This window comes from Plutella xylostella, chromosome 9 (assembly GCF_932276165.1).
Source record: "Plutella xylostella chromosome 9, ilPluXylo3.1, whole genome shotgun sequence".
Taxonomy (NCBI): Eukaryota; Metazoa; Arthropoda; class Insecta; order Lepidoptera; family Plutellidae; genus Plutella; species Plutella xylostella.
In genome coordinates, this window is record NC_063989.1 from 6,738,599 (window position 1) to 6,760,837 (window position 22,239).

Below are 22,239 nucleotides of genomic sequence, written 5' to 3' on the forward strand. Positions count from 1 at the left end.
GTACTCATTCTATACTATATATATTAGGTACTCATTGTATATTAGGTAAGTATAATCTTTTCTATAGGTACAACAGGCATTGTTGTCCACCCCCGCATTGCAAACAAGTAGAACCAAAAAAAACATATTAACTATTATGCATCTATTATGGCAAATAATTCTTATGTTGTAGACTTCTATGAACTCAAAAAGGTATTTACTTATTTTGGTATGGGATAAATAAAATTACTTAGTAGGTACTTATTTAAATTATTTTAATATTTATGGTTTGTTTTTAAATTATAACAATATTAAATAAGTTTTAAGTAATATAATCGATTACTTAGGCGTGGCACTTAACTATAGATTATAAAAAAATTACATTCCTATTAATTTCCGATAACTTGGCCAATAAATGCCTTCATCACAAAACTTCATTTGTTACATTAATATTACCCACTAAACTACTTCTAACTACATGATTACGGGCTACAACTTTTCTAATCCTCTCAACTCCACTTTGTATGTATAACTTACCATGTCTTTTGTGAGCACATTACGTCGAAATTATTAAATAACTTACCAACATCAATGCTTACTTATTTTTTACTGAATTTTGGCATCTTATTTTGGCTGTTACCACCAAAATTAGGACATCACTTTTTATGAATAGTTATTTATATTTAAGACATTTCTCACATTACATACCTTTTTTCTTGCGACACCAAGCAATTAAACAATCAAAGCCTTATTAACTTCAATAAATGGTAAATAAAACAAATTAAATATCACAATTCGGAACTATCGCTAAGGTAATGATTTTATGTTACTGTAGGTAGACTTTCTTTAATGTGATGCTCAGAAGAGCTTATAGAGAAAATATTATATATATATATATTACGGCATATAGGTAGGGTAGATCCTACGAAATTCAGATACAGAAAAATATAAATATATAATATGTATATACTAACTATGAAATATTTTGATTTTAATTCCACATTGCGTCCAATTGGACGCCGTCCATTGTAATTTTAATACGACTAGGATATTATTTAATAACACAAAATGACCATTGTAGGATTGTCGGTTAAAATTGGAACTTAGGACGACCTTTCCAATATCAAAGGGTATTTCAAAAGTGTCACAGCAAGCCAAAACATGGTAAGAAAGGCGGACATACTTTTTATAGATTTCTATACATTTTTGAATAAACCTAAGTTGTTTAAAATGAAGAGCTGAGTCAGAACTCACACCGACTCGGTTTACTATACCAATTTTGTAACTTGCTGCATACGTAAAATATCTGTTACAGGTAGACTGACGGAATAATAATATATATATATATATATATATATATATATATATATATATATATATATATATATATATATATAAAAAACGACACTTGTAATATAATTATAATAAATTTTCATTCATTCTACTTAGCTCTCTCCGCTTAAAATAAATTTAAACTTACCTACATAGTTTCACCCCATTATTATTACAGTCACACCATAAACATAGGAAAAACCTTAAAATACTCCAATCTAGCCATAGGTATTTATTTTACAGTGTCGCTATTTATAATTGCCACAACACCATTCATTAATATGCTCTCATAAACATATCGGTATTCCATTATCTTATTTATTTGCTGTAAGTGAGTATGATTTCATAACTACACGCTATTTGGCGAAATGTATTGCTATTTGAAATAAATAGTAAAGTTACATTATTGTGATAAAATTACCTAAATACATAAATACGTGCCAAAAATATTTGTATAACACATTCTCATTATGAGCATAAATGCTAATCAAACCATGTCAGAGAATTGAAAAATATCCAATTTGATGAGCTCTCTCGGAAGACAGGAGTGATTATTTGAGCTGATCATGGTTATATCATTTTATGGAACAAATTCGATAAATTAGGTACTGATAAGAATAAGAGTAAGAAGTATATACCTACAGATTTAAAATGATTTACTTAAACATCGCATAACTATTTTAGATTTTCTTTAAGATTAAAAATAATAATCGATACGATATTAAGAACTTTTTTATAACTGACAGCAAATTTGATTTACATTACTACGTAGATCTTTCTGAACATAGCCTTATTTTGTTATACCTACACTATACAATATTCAGTTTTTATTTATCCTTTTCCTTCGTCAGGAATAGTGATAGATACTGTGGATGGTCTTATGTGTTTTTCTTCTGAGATCTTGTCTTTGGTCGTGTGTGTGTGGCCGTGAACAGAAACGCCTCGGCCTATTTCATCCATCGTGGTAAGCTTACACTCAACTACTTTATAATTGCACGTTGGAGATCCGCAATCAAAGTCAGGGCGAGATACAACGGCATTAGGTATATTTTCTTCTATAATCCTTTCTTCTTTAAATGGAGGACAACTGAAATAACAGAAAAAAGATTTAATTAGCCGTAGTCTTTTAAACTTTATAAACATGACTAAGTATAGACTGATATAAAAACTAATTATGGAACAGAAAAAAACAACAAACCTCAGTGGAGGGGGTGTAGGGGAACGAGACAGTGGAAAGCTTGCAACTTCTCTCGATATTGCTAGAGACTTTATAGAACCAAAAGTTTGTTCAGGACTTAGCGGAGCACCCAGAACAGACGCCATCCCTCTGTAAATAACAGAAACCATTTAAAATATTTAACTATCTAAGGTCAGTTATCCAGCTACTTGGCTCATCATCAATTTGGCTATAAGATATCTCGAATGCTTACACAACAGAGTCAGAGGGAACCAAGAAGGGTAGTGGCGGAGGGCAGGGCGCGTCAGCGCGGGCAGGAGAGGTGGGCTCCGCTGAACGAGGGCAACGAGGTGAATCACTCTCCTCAGCCATACCCAGCCACCGCAGCATCCAGCGCCATACTCCGACTGGATTACCTGGAAACATGAAGATAACAGCAATTTAAAATGGCGCCTAAATATCCTCCTCAGACTCAACGATTTTTTATGATCAATGCACTTACGTGGGTATTTCCTTGTACTTTGTGGGCTCATGGGATAGAAGTCACCGTGGATAGGACAGTGAAAAGCCAATCTTCTTTGTCGACGTTGAGCAGCTCTCATTAAAATACATAGCACGATACCTGTAAATATAAATTTTATATTAAAAATAACAACATTTGTTTTTAATTAGATGTACCTAGGTATGTAAAGGTAAATATGTGAGTTTGTGCTGGACTTGTTTGACTTATTTCGTTCGTGTGATTGGTGCTCGCTTTTATTTTATAAAATTACTGTCTCTTACCGGCAATGGTCATGACGCCGCCGGCGACGATGCAGATGGGGCCCAGCACGCGGGAGTTCCCGGTGAACGCGATCCGAGCCGCATAGTGGTCTGGTTCCTCGTTCTCCCCGCATCCGCGGTAAGACGCCGCTGAAAAAAGATAAACATAGTTTATATAAATTTATGGAATACATAAATCAAAACACATAACCTTAGGTTTCTCTACATAAGTTTATAAAAAATATTGTTTTAATAATATTAAATTATTATCATAATTATCTTATTTATTAAGTACTTATATGTATAATTAGCATTAATCTCAACACATATTAATAATTTATTTGATTAAAACCATTTAAAATATGTTTGTTATTTTACGCTAATTAACTCTTGTTTATAATATTTTCGATTAAGATTAATGGCTCAATAAACAACGAATAGTTACTAATAATCTCTATCGAATGGTCACACCATGGTCACCCTACCCTAGGAGTTAGTTTCATTCATTCGTTCACTTCCGATTAATTCATTCGTTTATCACCGGAAGTTTATCCATAATTCCATAACTATCCAACATTACTATTCCGGGAAATAGAGGAGAAAACCAGAAACAAAGATGTCCATCCCATAGAAGTAATAAACTATGGTGCATCCACAGGAACTGCAAGGAACTTCATCAAAAATATTTTCGACTTTTCGTGTTCCTTCTTGAGGGGTAGACGAGGCCGTTACAAATCCAAGATGAGGCTTACCAGTTAGAACGCAGCCAACCAGCATGAAAAGGAAGCCGAAGATTGGCAGGACGATTTGGCAGTTGGCGGCCACGACCACGCCCGCCACTGCCAAGCCGCCCTCAACTTTCTCCACTCGTAGTCTGGAGATGGCCGGCGGACATCGCGGCTTGCCCACCGGGGCTCGCACCAGCGGCTCACCAGGGGGCGCTGTAGTCCTGCGAACAATAACGAAAAAGGATAAACAATGGTGTAAGATGAGTCTTTACTCTTTTGTACCCAATAAAAAAATATGAATATTAAAATAAGATTGTTACTTCGAACTACACGTTTTAACAGTTAAGAACCATTTTTTATGTTATTCAAATAAATATAGGTACTTAAGTAAGTATACACCTAATGTTAAGTCTCTCGAGGGTAGGCGGAGGTACAACCTAGTGAGGTAGAACCTAATAAAGCGGGACCCCATATATAATATGCTATCCCCCTTATTCATATAAAAGTCATGGGACGTCTTAGCTATTGAACGGTTTTGTCCCTCTCTGTCAAAGATCAAATTGTAGTAAGTACCTACCTATAGGTACTTACATAATAACACTTGCCTAACTAAAGGTTAAAGCTACCTAATTAAAGATGTTCAGATAAAATTGGCATCCAACTGGCTTGCATGAAACCGAGCTTTAGTTATTTCTGAATTTGGTTACGTCACGAAAGTGCCGCTTATAGGTCCTCGTGTCGTGAAATGTGACACATTCATGTAAGTTTAGTAAGTACTTATAGGTGGTGGATATAGGTTATACCTATGAAGGTAAATATGTACAATCAGTAACTTGTTATAAATGGTGTAGGTAAATAGTTAAAATCGTCACAAAATATAAAACGTGACCAGAAATCATGAGCCGTGGCGGACTTGGCAGAACAAACAAGCTGACGACACGTGCGGGAAGAAACCACCTCTACAGAGTCGTCAGAAATATGTAAGTAGGGTCATTGCGCCTGTTGCCGACCTTTTATACCACCAACTATTTTAAATGAATTTAATTTAAAAAGAAGTTATATCTATCCACGGCAATGAAAGAAAAAATGTCCAGTCCCCAAAATTTTTACTGATTTTCACTATAGCGCAAAAACGCGGGCACCGATGTACCTCCTTCCACGTCGAGCAGTTAGGCGACACTTGTAAGAAACGATTAGCGCACTGAGGGGGGCACCCAAGTTCATAGGTAAAACAATATCCTTGATCATGTTTAGGACACGGCGATGAACAGAAGTTCTGGGACACATGAATTTTCACTTACCGTTCGTTATATTCTTTATATATTTGAATAAATGTATTCCGTGACAATACTTTAACTATTAATGTATCAAATGAAACTAAGTTTAACTATCAATACTCAATATTTTTTCGTCAATGAAGAATAATACAAAACGTGGTGACGTGGGGACAGACACGGCAATGAAAGATTTGGAGGTTTAATATTTTTTTTAAAAATATCCATTAATCCTATTGATAAAATATTTAGTGCAACACATAGATAACTATTTCAGTTAACCGGAAAAAAATATTAGAAAATTATAACTTGGTTTTTTAGTACCGATTTAATTGATGCCACGCAATTTTTGGCTGCGGGAAATTCACCCTTATATGCCTAACCGTATTTGCAAGTTGCAACTAATATTTGCTATTATTTACCAAGTCAAACACATTATTTCCATCTCAGGAAGTGCCCACCTTGCCTGTGATCATATTGAACCTGTTTGACAAAGTTTGTACTTAAATATAAGTTGAAACGCTTCATAAATAATTCCATGGATCATGAGAGAAACTAGGTAATTGATAGAGCACTACAAGTTCATATAATTAATTAGGTATCATGTTCATGACAATAGAAACTGAAATGAAGCAAAAAATACCTTTTAATAAAGATTGTGACCTCATTGTTGGGTTGTGTGTGAACTTGTGATGTGAATCGTCATGTGATCGTATTCAAGTTTAACTGAGTGGAGTAAAAGAGCCCAAGCCTACGTAAACTCTACGGCTGTCGTATTTAACTTTCTATTAAATGTAAGATGCACTTACAACAGTTACAACAAGACCATTATTATGTACCTACCATTAGGATGTACACTTACTAATACTGTCTATAGTTCTCTACTTATTTCCCAGGCTGAGTGGAACTGTACCTAAGCCACAGGTTAGCTATTTTCAGTGAGGCACACAGTGGTCTGAATGGTCGAATAGCGGTGCTTCCGCGGGCTAGCGTCAATTCACCGTAGAGCCATTTCCGATCCAGTGAGCGCGGACAAACGCGAATCCAATGCTAATCACTCCGCCGCCTGCCCCCGTATTTTGTAACTTTTTGAGAGTTAGCAACCGGTGATAATTGGTATCAACTTAGAGACTTATTAACCGAAAACACAAAAATTCTTAGTGAAAGAAATATGCAAGAAGCCTACCAATATATCCTTACATTCAACATAAACGTTTGTGAAATCAGATAAGTCAGTAAAAAGTTATTAATTAATAATGCTCTAAGTTGTCAGCCATTTTATACCAACCAACCCCACTCGAAGTTACATAATACGGGGGCTGATGGATACTGCGCCTTTTTATTACAAGGCTCTTTCGAATCACGGAAATCTCTCTTGTTTCTGATTCAAGGTTTTGTCGGACCTTTTTCGGTGAGTGGATCAAACAACAAATGGATTGGGTACCTGCGTAGGTATTCGAATATCTATCTTGTGGCCTTTTGGCTGTATCAAGGATTTTTTAACCTTTTGCGTCCCTATCGTTGGGATACCTACATATTTTCTACCATGGAGCGCGATATAAAGGATGAACCAAAACTATATAAGTATGAACCAAAATTATTTACTTAAGTACATAATAACGATTTCCCTCAAAATAAGTACGAAGCTTTAAATTTTAAGAGCAAATTTATAGAAGTAAACTAGTACAGCAGTTCACACCACACAGTGGTGAGAACACACACACGCGGAGAGGATATTTTAGTCCGTCGCATGTACCTATTCTGGTACAGCAGGGGGGCAATTTTGTCATTAAATTAGCCGGGAGTCGAGAGTCGTATGAGGGCAAAAATAGTGCGGCCCCCGCATGCGTTGACGAGTGAGTGACAAACAGAGGACGGTGTCACGTGTCACGTGACAATCAGTAGAATAGGGGCATCCTGTTGAGCTGCAATTTGAAGCCATTACGATCGGTTGAACGCAGTCAATGAGGATAATTTTTGAATGAATAAAATACGGGTCTGATGGTTTAAGAATAGAACTCTGAATGAAAGGGTGTATAGTGTATATATCTATTGCCATGTAATACATAGCATCTCTATGTGTGATGGGTGTTACTTATAAGATTCCATCAAATGTTAAATAGGTAATGAATGATGAAAAAATCACATAGTCCCAACGGACACATTGTAATTTCCAAAATTCATGCGGAGTAGAAATGATTAAAACAAGTAAATTACTTCCTAGTTAAACTAACCATACGCAAAAATTGCAGGAAATGACAAGCCCAATATGAGATGCTTACGATGCCGTCACGATCATCATGATGACGAAGGAATCACGAGACAGCATACTGTTAGCAAGATAATGCTAACAAATTTATTAGTATTATAGGCAAGGTATATGCTGGACCAATTTGAAAGAATCCAGCTTACGTTATGATGTTTATAGAGATGTTTCAAACAGTATGGACGTAACCACAGGCAAGCGTATTGGTAAAAGCCTTATAGTAATATTTTGTTCTAAGTCCACATTTTCTAATTTCTTTAGGCAACAAAAAGCCTTGTCGATCAGCAAAACATTACATCTATTTCTATCAGCAGTAATGTTACATCAGAGCCGGGTTCTGGTAAACAAACGCTGATTGATGGCCGTCGCTCCCCAAACCTCAGCCTCGATCTGAACAAACAAGAAAGTAATCGAGCCGAAACTGCCGCCTTTATGTCTACTCGACAAATCCTTATCAAATCAACGCATATCTAATATACCTACCAAACCAAAATTTAGTAGGTTACTTATATTGGCGGACCTATGAAGTAGCTATGGCTTCAAATTCTTCATAACTAATATATTTTCGATTTTTTCTTCAATATATTCCCAATAACTACGATAGCTATAAGTACATAATTCATTTTGTAAATTAATGAACCCGGGCGACTGTATCGATTTCTGATATGGCTCTTAGGCGACCTCCTCCTATTCCGATTATGCATCTCCGAATCAAGGTACAATATTGTATTATCTCAGTGTATTTAACATTGTTTCTGAAACAATCATTGATGAAGTTTCGTAGTTGGGAGTAAATACATCTCTAGTATCTAACTAGGACCTACTGTCAGTTTCAGATGCAGTGGTTTACCTAAACAGTACTAGGTAGGTATTTAGATCTTTGATGTATGGATTATATACTGTACATAAATATATATTATCGGTCTTATTCATAAAAAGTTACGGGAGACCTATAGGCCTGCTATAAGCAAATGTCAAATGTATATATGAAGTTAAAGCAGTGAATGATAAAACTAATGAACGTTTATTTTTCAGGAAAACGCCAATTAACAGACGTAGTGGCTGTGGCGGTAAATTGCTATCATCACCATTTCATAGCACCATTAATATTTATTGTAGTTAGCTTTCGATGTAAAAATTAATTTAAAAAAAAGATATAAATAGATATAAATAGATTTCTTTTATCTACTAAGGTACTATCTATATTTACCTATGTAAGTATGAAAAACATGTTACTAGATGTATTTTTTGACCACCTTTTGTCCCTAAAAATATGCAAAAAATTATAAAATCATTTTTTTATTTCAAAGTTTTGAAATTAATAACAAAAAAAAATTAAGTACCTACCTACTCCTTGCACGAGTACCTAATAAGGATGAACGTCACAAATGTGCCAGAGCGGGACGGGCGATGCGCGGAAGGGCCGAGGAAGTGGGTTCGTTGTCCGATGTCCCATTTCACCTCGGGTGTCGGCACACTGTGCGTCTGGGTATGTCTGTGATGTCTGCATACCACTCCGTGTTTTAGTCATGTTTTAGTTCTCTTTGTAGAGTTATTAACTAATTAGTAATTACTATAGTGCCACAAACTTATCTGTTCCGGTGAGAGCGAACTAAATTGGTCCATACCTCATTACTTACTGTACTAATGAATTTCATATTGACATAGATTATATGGACCAATTTAGTTCGCTCTCACCGGAACAGATAAGTTTGTGGCACTATAGGTGGTAGATTTGCTCATCTAGTTGACCATCTGTAACAATTAAACTTGTGTTTTTTTTTAAATTTAGTGATTTCCTTTGTCATATTTAGTATTTTTAATTATGTACTTACGGTATTAACTTATGAGTCTTTAGACGAACAGTCTGAAACTGTTATAAATTAAACACTTTATTACTTACATATATGCGATCAAACCGGTTCTACCTTTTTTGGCATAAGATTTTTTTGCCTAATCTCGTATTGCATAGTAACGTTTGGTCAAAGTCTCGTTACGCCGAAAATCGTATGGCATAAATCTCGTTTAGTAAAATGTTATTTCGCATAACATTGTTTAGCCTAATAATGGTATGGCCAAATCTTGAATAGCCTAATACTGCTATGGCATAGGTTTATACAAAATAATAATATTCGTTTGGCTTTAACTTTGACGGAGCGTCCCCTACATAGCGCAAACTGGTGCCTTGTATTGTTTCCGCTGTTTGGAAAACGCTCCGCTCCGCTTCGCTGCGCTCCGCTTTGGTTTTGATGAACATGTGCACCTAACACGCTCCTCCTCGCTTTGCTCGTCGTCGCACCTATTTTTAGGTTTCGATCTCATGGGGTTTGTAATAATTATATTGGTCGTTAACTTTCGATTTTTTATCATACAATATCGTGATTTTCGGGATGTAGGAGAAAAATACCACAATTTGTACATTTACTACATACTTAATATATTATTTATTAAGATAACATTAGGAGAAACAAGATTATACATAGGTATAGACGAACATAAATTTGAGCAAACGAAACTTAGGTGTTTAAAGATTGTGCCTAAAGAGTTTTAGACGAAACGAGCCTTATGCCACATAAGTCTTGGCAAAGTGATGGTTCGGCCAAAAAAGTTTAGACCATACGAGTTATGCGAAATGAGTTTTGGTCAATAAAGATTATGCCAGATGAGCGGAACCCGATCAAACCAATTCTAATTTACAGCCATGTGTGACATAGCTGGTGTGGTGGCTTGCTTGGGTCTATAAAAAGCCGCCCCATGAATAATGAATGAGATTTCTATTTAGTAAGCATCGTAGGATTCATTCGGGTACAAATTTGGACAAGCGGCTTTAACGTACAGACTTAATTAAGTACGTCAACGGCTGCCTACGTACATAAATGTATGCTTTACCATACCAATACACTTCTGCGGGATATATTATTATTTCTCCTGTTAAATATACTTAAGTACTAATTAATTATTTACTCACACCTTGGCTGCACTATAGCTACCGCTGCCGTCGACCGACGACGCTCATTGTCTATCGTCACCAAAGATAAAATTGAATTTTGTGTAGGTTAAACATCGTAGTGTTTGAAAAGTTGCCCAAACTTTGTGACGTAACTTAACCTCAACGCCTCGCCTCAACGCTAGAGCGTTTTGGATGAAAGTACGGAGATACTGTTGTGCCATAACCATAACATTATACTGTGAATGAAATCTAGGCCACCACAGTCACACAATGGCTGTTTAGAATAAAAGTAGCCTTTAAGAAATTTTATTAGAAAAAAAAAGCTGCATAATTTCATTTAGTATGAAGCAGAGATAAAAATAGATAAGTACTAGTACTTTTAACTAGTTCAAACCTATCTATCTAGGATCCACCCACAAATAGGTCGGATAACCACACATGGACCACACACGCGTCGTGTAACTCGTGTAGAACTAGAGAAATGCTGTTAGTCTGATTGAATTCATTAAATCTTGCTATATGTAAGAAATGAACTAATAAATTAATTTGACCCATATAGCGAACTGATAAATATTCCTGGAATTATAATAAATACTTGACTAATCATTATTTTTTATTTTAAAAACATAGTTATCTCACAAAATTATTAAACTGAATTAAGTAAAGAAATGTCAAAATATTAAATTCTTCGTTCAAAATTCAATTAAAATTTTAAGATTGGCTGCGTAAACCTCATTTTCCATATTCAAAATTTAAGTGATTTTACCTACGTTACCAAAATTAAAATGTGTGCCTTCAGAATCGCCACCTTACCATTTTCTTTTGCAATCGCAGTTTTTGTTGTAGTCTGAAATAAGTCTGAAAGTCTGAACTGAAACGACGAAAGATTGAATTTTTTTAAAAATTATGCAAGTACATATCTACTAAAGTACTTCGTTTAAATGTGATGGCAATGTTAGCGGGGTGTAATCAAGAAGCACGTGCCCTCAGGTTTATGCCTCATTATTCAGACTTCGGAAGACTCGCAAGTGCAAGGCCTAGATCGAGGCCACTATAGTCTGTATTAATCATTATACCTAACTGCGTACTTACATGTACTTAAGTACTTACTTATGTACGCGTGTACGAGTTAAATATTGGATTAGAGACAATCATTCAATTCCGGCACGTTCCATTATAATACATTCGTTAAATAATTAAGATGGAAGCGTTGTTGTTATAGAATTCCTTCTGCGTGTTATGATTGGTAGGTGTTCGGTATTTTCAGGTTTTTTAAAATGCAATATATGTAGCACAAAGGAAAACACAACACAAAACAGTGAATTTATTAGAATCTCTGAATATCTTAGGTATATTTACCGTGTATTGACTAAACCTAATAAACATTGTCGAAATTCTTATCAAAATTCTGAGAAACCTAAGTAGAAGTAGCTTTGTTTGTAGCAATTTATAAGTATTAAAATAACCTTTAGATGGAACGACTGATAGATAAGACTGATAGTAGGTAGGTTATGTACTACCCTACCTACCTGGGTATGGGTAAGTATAATATAGCAAAATTTATAGAAACCTTTAATTTAGATGTCATGCCATTTCTCTAGCCATTTTACAAAGGGAAAGCTTAGTCACCGTGTTCACGGTAAAATTCAGGGTCAGGCATTCCGTGATCGGCTCTTATTACCGCCATTTTCCCCATAATTCTTAGGAAAAGCTTCGCATTCGTGAGCCGAAGATGTTTAGCCGAATATTTTACGGAGTCGTGGCGTGGTAATGAAACTGGCTGTGGGGCTGACTTCTTCAATTAGCCGGGTTCCGTCGGGTGGCAGGGCCCGTGACCCTCAACTCCCGAAGGTCGCCCTCGTGGCAGCCAGCGCCGCGACCCGCGCCAGGGCATGCCAACCATCGGGGTCTATTGCAATCTTTAAGATCCAATTTTATTCTTCGAATTATGTTTATGTCTCTATCTGTATGTTTTTTGGAAACTGTTTTAAATAGTCTGGTCGTAGTCTAGGTTCACGATTTGGCATTTGTCCAGATTTCAGCATATTCATGCTGTAACGAGCTAGTGTGAGTATTAGTTGGTAGGTTTACTCTGCATGTTCTTATTTCACGATGCAAAGGTCAGAGGTGCAATTAAGTATAATACTTACATGAAAAATCATTGAGTTTGTGAAAGCGATCATCACGCATCACGTTTGCTGAGTGAGTTATACTAGCTAATTTATTATAATACTTATAAGTATTACAGATAGATACGATAGACGTGATTCAGTGGAGCCGCAGCCGTGGAGTTGAATCTGAACTAAAGCTACGTTACAGCATATACCTACCTACCTACATCCTGGAGACAAGCAGCAGCCAGACATTTATATTAGTGTCGTTCTACATGCATGTTTTTTGCCTTCATTTTTATTTTTCAAATTGTATGCATTTGATATTGGTTCGTCGCAATGTCTCAGCAAACAGTTACGACCTTCTTCCCCCCGGGCCCGGCGGCATGCAGCACGCAATCGCTACTCAAATAAACAATGCTTTTGTTCATGGCATTTTCCTTCATTGTACTGAAAAGAGTAAGTAGGTATTCGACTTATTTCCATATCCAATACTTTCCTAGTGACGTAAACTACTAGGCTTGACCTAAGTATGTAAAACTATTAAGTACTAACAAACTTTTGGATAACCTACCAAAAGGTGAACTAATGGAGTTATTAAGTTAAAAAAGTACCTCCTTACTTACAAAATTTAAAAAAAACAAAGTCATTGTCTTCAGTTTTGTATATTTAATGGACACCGACGGAATATAAAGCAAGGTGAAGAATGCTTCAAGTATCTTTCAGAACTTCTCAAAGTAAAGATAGTAAGTACTTAGCTGTTTTGAGTGAAAAATATGTAAAAGTACTAAAACTTAAAAATCCCACGGACATTTCCTGGAACATGTTGCACCCACATCTAATGTTGCTCCAGCGGTTTTACGTAAGTCGATGGATTGCAGTCATGGCGCCCACTTCAATGCTTGTAATGGTAGCATATTTTATGGACGCAATCTGTGCAATCTATCATTTTAACATAATCCCAAGTGCGTGGATAAATTCACTACCTCATTCATTACAAAACGGCAACTTGAGTAATTAAACTACTTTCTAATTTGCTCCTATCCTATCTCTTTCTATCACGCTAGAGTCAGATTTATAAATAAGTACTCGAGACAGCAAGTGACTGAGCAGACAGCAGCGGGCAATAAACCTCAAATTAGGCTTTAAATTTCAATATCCCAAGTTTAATCGGTTCGGAGTTTCGGAGAAATGAGGTTCAAGCTGTACAAAGGAAGGCAATTATAAATAGGCCTTATTTATATTATGTAGACTTGCCAAAATGCTTTTAAATCATCGTGGAGCTAGCGAGCGACGCGTTGGTATCAGACAAGATCAACCTGTCTTCGTGACTTCACAAAAAATGTACAAGTCCGTCGACCTCAAAGTAAACTGTTGGAGAGAGACCGGTTCACATTCACAATACTTAATAGAACAAAGTTTTAACTTTTTGTTTCTTTAGCTACAAAACTGTTAAATATACCTATATACTAAACTGAAACAGGGTGGCTTTTGGAAATTTACGCACCCCCTTTCTGCTTAGTAAGTATACAGCTTTTGCAGCATCCTGTATAGGTATTAGGTATAGCACCTATCATACCATAGGTAAGTAGTAAGTATGTCCATAAGTACTACTACTAAAAATATGTCAACACAACAAATGGCACGGAAAAACAGGTCCACGAATTGTATCAGCTGTGCCATGCCAGCCAGCAAAAAGATGCTGCTTAAACTTCAAAGTCAATACAAAACGGACTCACAGCAGTTTCTTCTACAGTCGCTTTTCGCTTAAGTGAATGTTCCTCCAGGGATGTTGGTGGCAGGTGGATGATATCCGAAATTGTTATTTATTTCACATCTGCGGCTCCATTGTGTTCGCTGTTTTTGCCAACATGTAAACAAAATGCCAACAAGAATACTTATAGGATGTTATGCAGGTTGTGTGACCCGATTCTTTAGTGCATTTACTTTAAAAGCAGTTACTAGATACTATTGTGTTTTGGTACATACTAGCCTAGCATCCTTTATTTTATGTACAAGATTTTCAGTTACAAAATTTAATCTTAATGATTCCGAATTATTGTAAAATAAAACAACTAATGATTTGATTTTACATGCAAGGAGAAAGTGGTGTGAAAAAATTAAAGATTGCATTGCAGACTTGAGCCTTTAACATTGTCAACGGCGTTATTAACATCGTGGGAATGAATTTTAAATTTAACATTTCTGCTTCGATGCATGATGAAGACAATAATTTATTATTAAATAAGGAAGAGGAAGAAAGTGATGTTCAGAAGTTGATGAGGATGAAGTACGAGTATGATGTGGAAGATCATTTAATTTTTTATTTATTTTTTACTTTATAAATGACACTATTTCTTCATAAGTACCTACCAACTATGCTACCTAAAGGTTTTGAGAATTGAATGGTATGTTTATTGGTTTGCGAGAGAGTACAGTCAGTACTTTACCTAAATAAACCTCAGTTACTCACTGCCCTAGATATACAAACTGACTAACCTCCTAACCTAGCAGAAACCAGTTAAGTATACACCTCAAAATAATGACGTCAATGTTCTAAAATCATAAAAAGTAACAAACATGATGGCGTGAGTTTCATCCGCCATCGCCAATCATTTGTAAATCTTGGACAGAGTTAGGTCAATAAACTAGACCATATCCCCTTTGTATATATTATGCCTTTGTATACCTACTCTACTAATACCAACGATATGTGTGCAATGAAAAACTAAGGGGGTGTGGTACATAGTGTGGTAGTGAACATGAATACTTACATATGAAAGTATTTATTTATTTAATACTTTATTGCACAAATATAACATAAGTGTACAAAAGGTGGACTTAATGCTAAAAGCATTTTCTACCAGCCAACCTACAGGAGGTACAAGAAAACAAGTAGAAAGGTGCAAAAAAAAAAATTAAACAGGAAAAACTAAATATAGTCACTAGATAATTAAATTAATAGAAATACATAAAATATACTTACATATTATACTATAAATTATATATAAATATATACATACATAATAATAATATTCAAAGAGGTACACGAAAATGCTATTATTCTTGCTGAGAAAATGAGCACGGGTTAGTCGCTTGAAGACATTGCGAGTACTTAAAATATGATCTCAAATCATTGCAAATATGGATGAGATCAGATGAAAATGTTACATTTTTTTCTTTGTTTAAGTACAAGTACCTACTGCCTGAGCATGATATGATATTAATCTTAATATCCTAACGGTCCAAATATCTAACAGTTTGTATTGACTCATGTCGTGTGCTAATTTTGCAGGCACCAATAATTTACAGTTAATAAACACTAATTGTGTAATCAATAAAGTTTCTCGACCCTTGATCTGAATTATAATTATAACTGTTGCTGGCTTGCTGGTCTTCAGTGAGTGAACGACCGACCTACCTACATTAGATAAGATCGAGCTGTCTACAGACTACAGGCCAATTACTGAGGTAGAATAAAATTATTAGAAGAAAAAAATGATAGTTAACTGTATGACTATATTGATTACAGTAACCGTAAAATTTATATTTTTTAAGCAGAGTAAGTAAATTAATCGTTCCTTTGTACAGCAAAAAAATATAAGTCCTCGCCCAGAATAATGGAAAAACTTCAGCTAACCATAGCGATTTCCTTGTGTTAGTTGATTTGAAGACTGGAGGTGGGTTCACAGTTTAGTGCAGTCGCCTGGGTAATGTTACATGCCCCGGTATTGTTCTAACGGAGCATTGTTCTGTCTTGGGATGTATTTGCAAGGCAAGTCGGTGTTTGCTTTCATTTAATGACTTCGTGGCTCTTCCAGCAGGCCAAGTCCAGTGCCATAGTTTTAGGTTTTGATGTAAGTACAGTATAAGTAAAGTACTTTAGTAATAAAGTAAATTTTCAATATTCAAACTACTTACTTATGTATTTATAATATGTTTAAATTTAATCAGTCCCTATTTATAATCTTCCAATCTCGAATAAAGAACTAGGTTTACCAACCATAACAAATTTAAGCATCGAAAAATAGGACCTAAGCTCCTAAAAGACGATTGTTGATGAAGGTAGGAAGTAAAATGGTTATAAAAATTCGTTACGAGTTACGATACGACTGGGGGTAGGGAACACTGGGTGAGTTCCCTCTTTTCTTTCCATTTTCCTCCAAATAAATGTTCTTGTGCCGAGAGGTCGATGATCTAACCGGATTGTAGGAAAAACATGAAAATAGAGCAATTCCTCGGAAGCTGCCACTCCATCACTGGCAGGCCTGGCAGCTCGCATTCTGTTATCTTATTTGTATAACGCAATCACGGAGGGTAAGTATAGTAAACATACATGCCTACATGCATAATATCTAAACAAATAGCAGACACTTCTGTACGCAATCAAAATTACATTCTTGGCGTGTTTTGCTTTGTTATTGTATACTTAGTAATGTAGAGAGATTAGAAGCATTGAGAGTATTGAGACAGATACGTATAAAAACTTACATGTACTTATACATTTTTTATATGACTCATACAGTATAACATCATACCTACTTATATAAATCTAACAAATCGCCAGTGTTCTTCGAATATTCAAAGTGTGAGAATTGTTGTTATTAATAAAATACTCAAGATGATTCGGATAGTTGGAAATACAAAAATAAAATACTGATGATTGGGTATCTTGGCATCGTGATCTAATCTCGCGTGATGAGACAGAAGGAGGCGTCATCGTGAAATCGTACTTTATATCAGACACCGATTTACATAAAACTGGTATAAAATATACCTTCCTGAAGAATAAAACCTTGAATAATAATCTCTAGTCTCTACAATTTGCGTGCGCATCCAGCAATGTACTGACAACAGCGTGTTAGAATTAGAAACGTAAAGTGTTTCAGTTTGTCTTTATCTACCTGTGTAAGTCCTTATTTATATGGCACTATACCCAGCCAGCTCCTAGGAGTTATAATTAATACATCTACCCTGCACCCCGGATTATACCGGACCAACCGGGGAGCACACAGTTAAGTAAGTAGTTTTTTTAATCTATTTATTATGCTGCTGGCGTTTCGCACCTCAGTAATTTCAATAAAGAATTAAATAAATAAATAATTTCAAAGTATTTTTTGCATATCACTTGGATCAATGGTAAGAGGCTAGGATGACAAAGCTACGACCAGCATGTATATGCTCTATCAGAGTTCTGAGTTCTCAGTTCCTGATCGGTTCACACGAACTGGCTAGTAGCTAGAGGTACAGACGAACAGTATAATCATGTACATCCGCCTGCATCTGAACTGTATAATTGCTTCGGCTAGCAGGAAGTCGAAGCGGTGTTCAGGTCCAAATGTTCATTCCAAAATTGTTATTATTTATAGTTATTGTTCACTTTGTATTTTTATAATTACTTAAGTTTTTATAATTCCCCATATTGAATAGGTAAGTTTGCATCTACTTGTCTAGGCTAACCCTTTATATTTATTCTTTACATGTAGATATAGTACCTATACCTGCTTCGTAATTAAATATTTGGAACTTTTGGATTTTGGGAGACGGATGCAATATACTTACTTACAAAGTTACTATGTTCGGATGGCTCTAATTTAAGAACTAACTACGATGAATATATTGTTGACGAATATTGAAAGTAATGAAAAATAAATATGATTGTTTACATAAGCACCTACTTACTAAAATATAGAGTACGTTTATGGTAGGATCAATAATTGAGTGTAGTAGTATTGAGTAATTTCGAATTGTTTCGTTAAGTATAAGTACGCCTATATCTATGTACTCTATACGTCTGACGCTGGACTTTTCATTAATAAAGTAGTTTTGGTAAGTCGATGAATAATTTAGCACCTACTAGTTGTAATACTTAGAGCAAAACTTGGCGCGTTTTGGAGATGCGGAACAAGTATGGAATCGAACCTCGTAACCATCAGCAGTCACCACAAGGTTCTACATAGGCTATTCGATAAGTAGGAATCTGATCTATAAAATGTAGAGAACCTCATTAAATCTTATTTAAAAAGTAAATATAAATATTGTTCATGTAACTATTAAAAGGTAGTCACTATACCTAGTTATGTGCTGCAGCAACTACTGAAGGCACCATGCTAATGCTAGACTTGGTGTAGCTTAATCTCTACATACAAAAGTGATCTAAGGTGTGCAGTAACATAAACATGATCACATGATCAGTCTAGGGTTTTTTTGGTCTGTCTGTTCTCTGTCATCAATTTACTGGCAGTAAGGAGCAGAGAAACCTGACCCCTCTCAGAAGCATTGTTACTATGAGAGGGGGGTCAGGTTTCTCTGCCCCTGACCGTACAATCTTATAAGACTTATAAGATGTTTGTGGTTGGGCGTCGATCGCAAACAGAGCGCTACTTTTGAAGCGTTGTCTAGTTGTGTAAGAGCTACGAGCTTTCTATTCTACAGACAGATCGGCAAGCTGGCTCACCAAACCGGTTGTCCCTTCATGCCAGCGGCGGCGGCCCGGCCGAAGAAGGCACTAATGTGCATGCCCCTAGGCCTCCGCCTCAGCTACGCGTCATCACTAACGCATACCATATCTGATTGCAGCGCTCGCCAGAGTCGCCAGTCATCTTCACCAACCACCGCGGCCACGGCACATGTTCCGATTTCGAATGATTCAGATCACAATCACTCACTCACTCACTGAACTGACTCACTGAGCGGCGACCGATCCTCGCCGCGGCTCGCTACCGACTGTCGCTCTGCTCCATAATATCAAACCGGCACGTGCCGTGTGTAAACAGCCTAAGCCTCGACTGCGCATGCTGAAAACTAGTCTTAGCAGCTTTCAGTTACGGAGCAGAATCGGTTGGATAGAAAGTGGTGTTTACGGTGGTACAGCGCGCTGGTTGTCGGTAGTGATCGTGGTCAGATCCCGCTAGATGCAGTGAAAAGAAAGTAGGTGCATTTCCCCGCGCCTGATGCTGCGGCGCGATATGCTGCTAGACACTAGTGTTCACTCTATCTAAGCTCTAGATTCTAGATCTAGGGGTCAGGCTCTGACAAAATGAGTTTGGCTGGTTTTTGTTAATAAGATAAAGATAAGATAAATTTAATACACTGGGCAACTAATCGCCCTTATTGAAATTAGAGTGTAGGAATGAAAAAAAAACTACTTATATGTCTAATCTACACTGGACTTGTCTTTAACTGTCTGAGGGAATTGTAAATAATTAAATATGTATATGACCCAATTCCACCACCCTTACTTATTAGAGTCCTGTGTGGGATTAAGAGGAGAGTATAGCTTCGCGATCCTAGCGAAATAGGTATTTAGGAAAAGTATTGCTGTCGCTCGTGCACTCGCCCGCGCCGGGCACCGCACACACACATGCAAGTAGCGTCACGCACACATCGATGGACGCTGCCGATGCCGCGCCGCCACCGCCGCCGCGCCACCGCGCCGCCGCGCCGGTTGGCGAGAAATTGCGACCAAACACGGAGTGTCTTCGTCTTACCTTCATATTATTATTTCTGTGTTGTGATTGTGAGTTGTGACTTGTGAGCGAAACTTGAAATTATTGAAGATAAATAGAAAGAAGTATAAGTACCTAATTAGTAATAATTTCATGTGAGTAAGTATTTTATTATGTAGGTAATTACCTACCTAGTAACGAGTTAGTAGGTAAGTACATAAAATGGATTTTTGATTATTGGAAAATAGACCTTTTGCCGGTACTTGGACTATCATTTTGTATGCAAGGTTATTTAGATCTATATATGCAATGAATCTAAAAAACATTATGATAGTTTTGTAAAAATATAAGTTTATAAGTACCTACTAACAAAGTTTCGGGGCTGTTTATAAATGTTGAGTTGTCTTAGTATTTATTTCTTTTAGCATGAGAAGCAAAAGCAAGGAGTCTAAACTTTCAATCGAGACACTCGAGCTTATGAGGCAGAGACGCGAATTTCCGTCGGCAGGTGGCACTTCGTCAGAACTACGGGTACTCAACAAGCGTATAAAGAGAAGCTGATACGAAGAGATCTCCGTCGCTCCAACACACGCGCCATAGAAGCAGCAATTGAGCAAAATCGGGGGTCAAAAGTCTTCGTTCAGCAACTTGGGAGAGGCCACTTGACGAAGATGAGGTCTGCAGATGGTAATATCGTTGTCTCTAAGCCGGAGGTTCTTGCCGAAATCGAAGGTTTTTACGGACAACTTTATGCTTCACATGCGCAGAAGTCTGTGGCTCAGCTCACCGATTCCAGAGCGCCACTAATACGCCACTACACTGACTACATCCCTGACGTCGACATAGGCGAGATTAGGATTGCCCTTGAGCAGCTTAAAAACAACAAGGCTCCGGGTGAAGACGGAATTACTACAGAGCTTCTGAAAGCTGGAGGTATTACAACCCTCGAACAGCTCCAGAGGCTCTTCAATTCGGTTCTTCACAATGGCATTACACCGGAGGCATGGTCTGAGAGCGTCGTGGTATTGTTCTTTAAGAAGGGTGACAAAACCCTTCTGAAGAACTATAGACCGATCTCGCTTTTAAGCCATGTATACAAGCTGTTCTCAAGAGTTATCACGAACCGTCTTGCCCAATAGTTAGACGAGTTTCAGCCCCCAGAGCAGGCTGGGTTTCGAAAAGGCTTTAGTACAATAGACCACATCCACACAGTAAGGCAGATTATACAGAAGACCGAAGAGTATAATCAGCCTTTGTGGACTATGAAAAAGCCTTCGACTCCATCGAGACCTGGGCAGTTTTGGAATCCTTGCAGAGATGCCAAATCGATTGGCGCTATATCGAGGTGTTGAGATGTCTGTACAATGCCGCTACTATGACTGTCCAAGTACAGGACCACAAGACAAGACCTATCCAACTGCAACGTGGAGTGAGACAGGGGATGTGATATCTCCGAAACTGTTCACCAATGCATTGGAAGATGTCTTTAAGACGTTGGACTGGAAAGGACATGGCATATGTATAAATGGCGAGTACATGTCACACCTCCGCTTCGCGGACGACATCGTTATTATGGCAGAATCTCTACAGGAACTCAGCTGGATGCTAAGTGGCCTAAATGCTGCGTCATGTACAATGCTCACATCAAACCGGAGCCGGTCGCCGTTGGTGAGGCAACAATCGAAGTTGTGCAAGAATATGTCTACCTCGGGCAGACACTGAGGAACACAACTTCGACAAGGAGGCTGCAAGGCGCATCCAACTGGGTTGGGCTGCATTCGGGAAACTTCGTCACATATTCTCCTCGGCCATTCCTCAGAGCCTGAAGACAAAAGTCTTCAACCAGTGCGTCCTGCCAGTGATGACGTATGGGGCAGAGACGTGGACACTGACGGTAGGACTGGTCCACCGATTTAAAGTCCCTCAGCGTGCTATGGAGAGAGCTATGCTTGGGGTTTCTCTGATGGATCGTATCAGAAATGAGGTTTTCCGTCAGAAGACTAAGGTTACCGACATAGCTGTCAAAATATGCAAGCTGAAGTGGCAGTGGGCTGGTCATATCTGCCGAAGAACCGATAACCGTTGGGGTAGACGAGTTCTCGAGTGGAGACCACGAACAGGCAAACGCAGCGTGGGACGCCCTCCTGCCCGCTGGACTGACGACCTTAGGCGGGTGGCGGGTAGTGGTTGGATGAGGAAGGCCGAGGACCGA

At 37.3% G+C, this 22,239-nt stretch overlaps 1 protein-coding gene across 3 annotated transcripts in view; it reads right to left on the bottom strand.

Moving 5' to 3' along the window:
- Positions 1–1,393: 1,393 nt before the first annotated feature.
- The window catches only part of LOC105380325, a 30,866-nt gene continuing 10,020 nt past the window's right edge, over positions 1,394–22,239 (bottom strand). The window contains exons 1-7 of one of the 3 annotated variants that reach the window (XM_011549848.3): positions 19,144–19,317; positions 4,003–4,199; positions 3,272–3,400; positions 2,991–3,110; positions 2,742–2,904; positions 2,510–2,638; positions 1,394–2,398 (exon numbers count right to left, since the gene is read on the bottom strand). In XM_011549848.3, the coding sequence (XP_011548150.2) occupies positions 2,143–2,398; positions 2,510–2,638; positions 2,742–2,904; positions 2,991–3,110; positions 3,272–3,400; positions 4,003–4,199; positions 19,144–19,181 (1,032 nt within the window). In that variant the 5' untranslated portion in view covers positions 19,182–19,317 and the 3' untranslated portion in view covers positions 1,394–2,142. Of the gene's footprint in view, positions 2,399–2,509; positions 2,639–2,741; positions 2,905–2,990; positions 3,111–3,271; positions 3,401–4,002; positions 4,200–19,036; positions 19,318–22,239 lie in introns of those variants that run through there. The other 2 variants (XM_011549847.3, XM_011549846.3) reach the window with 2 other exon arrangements.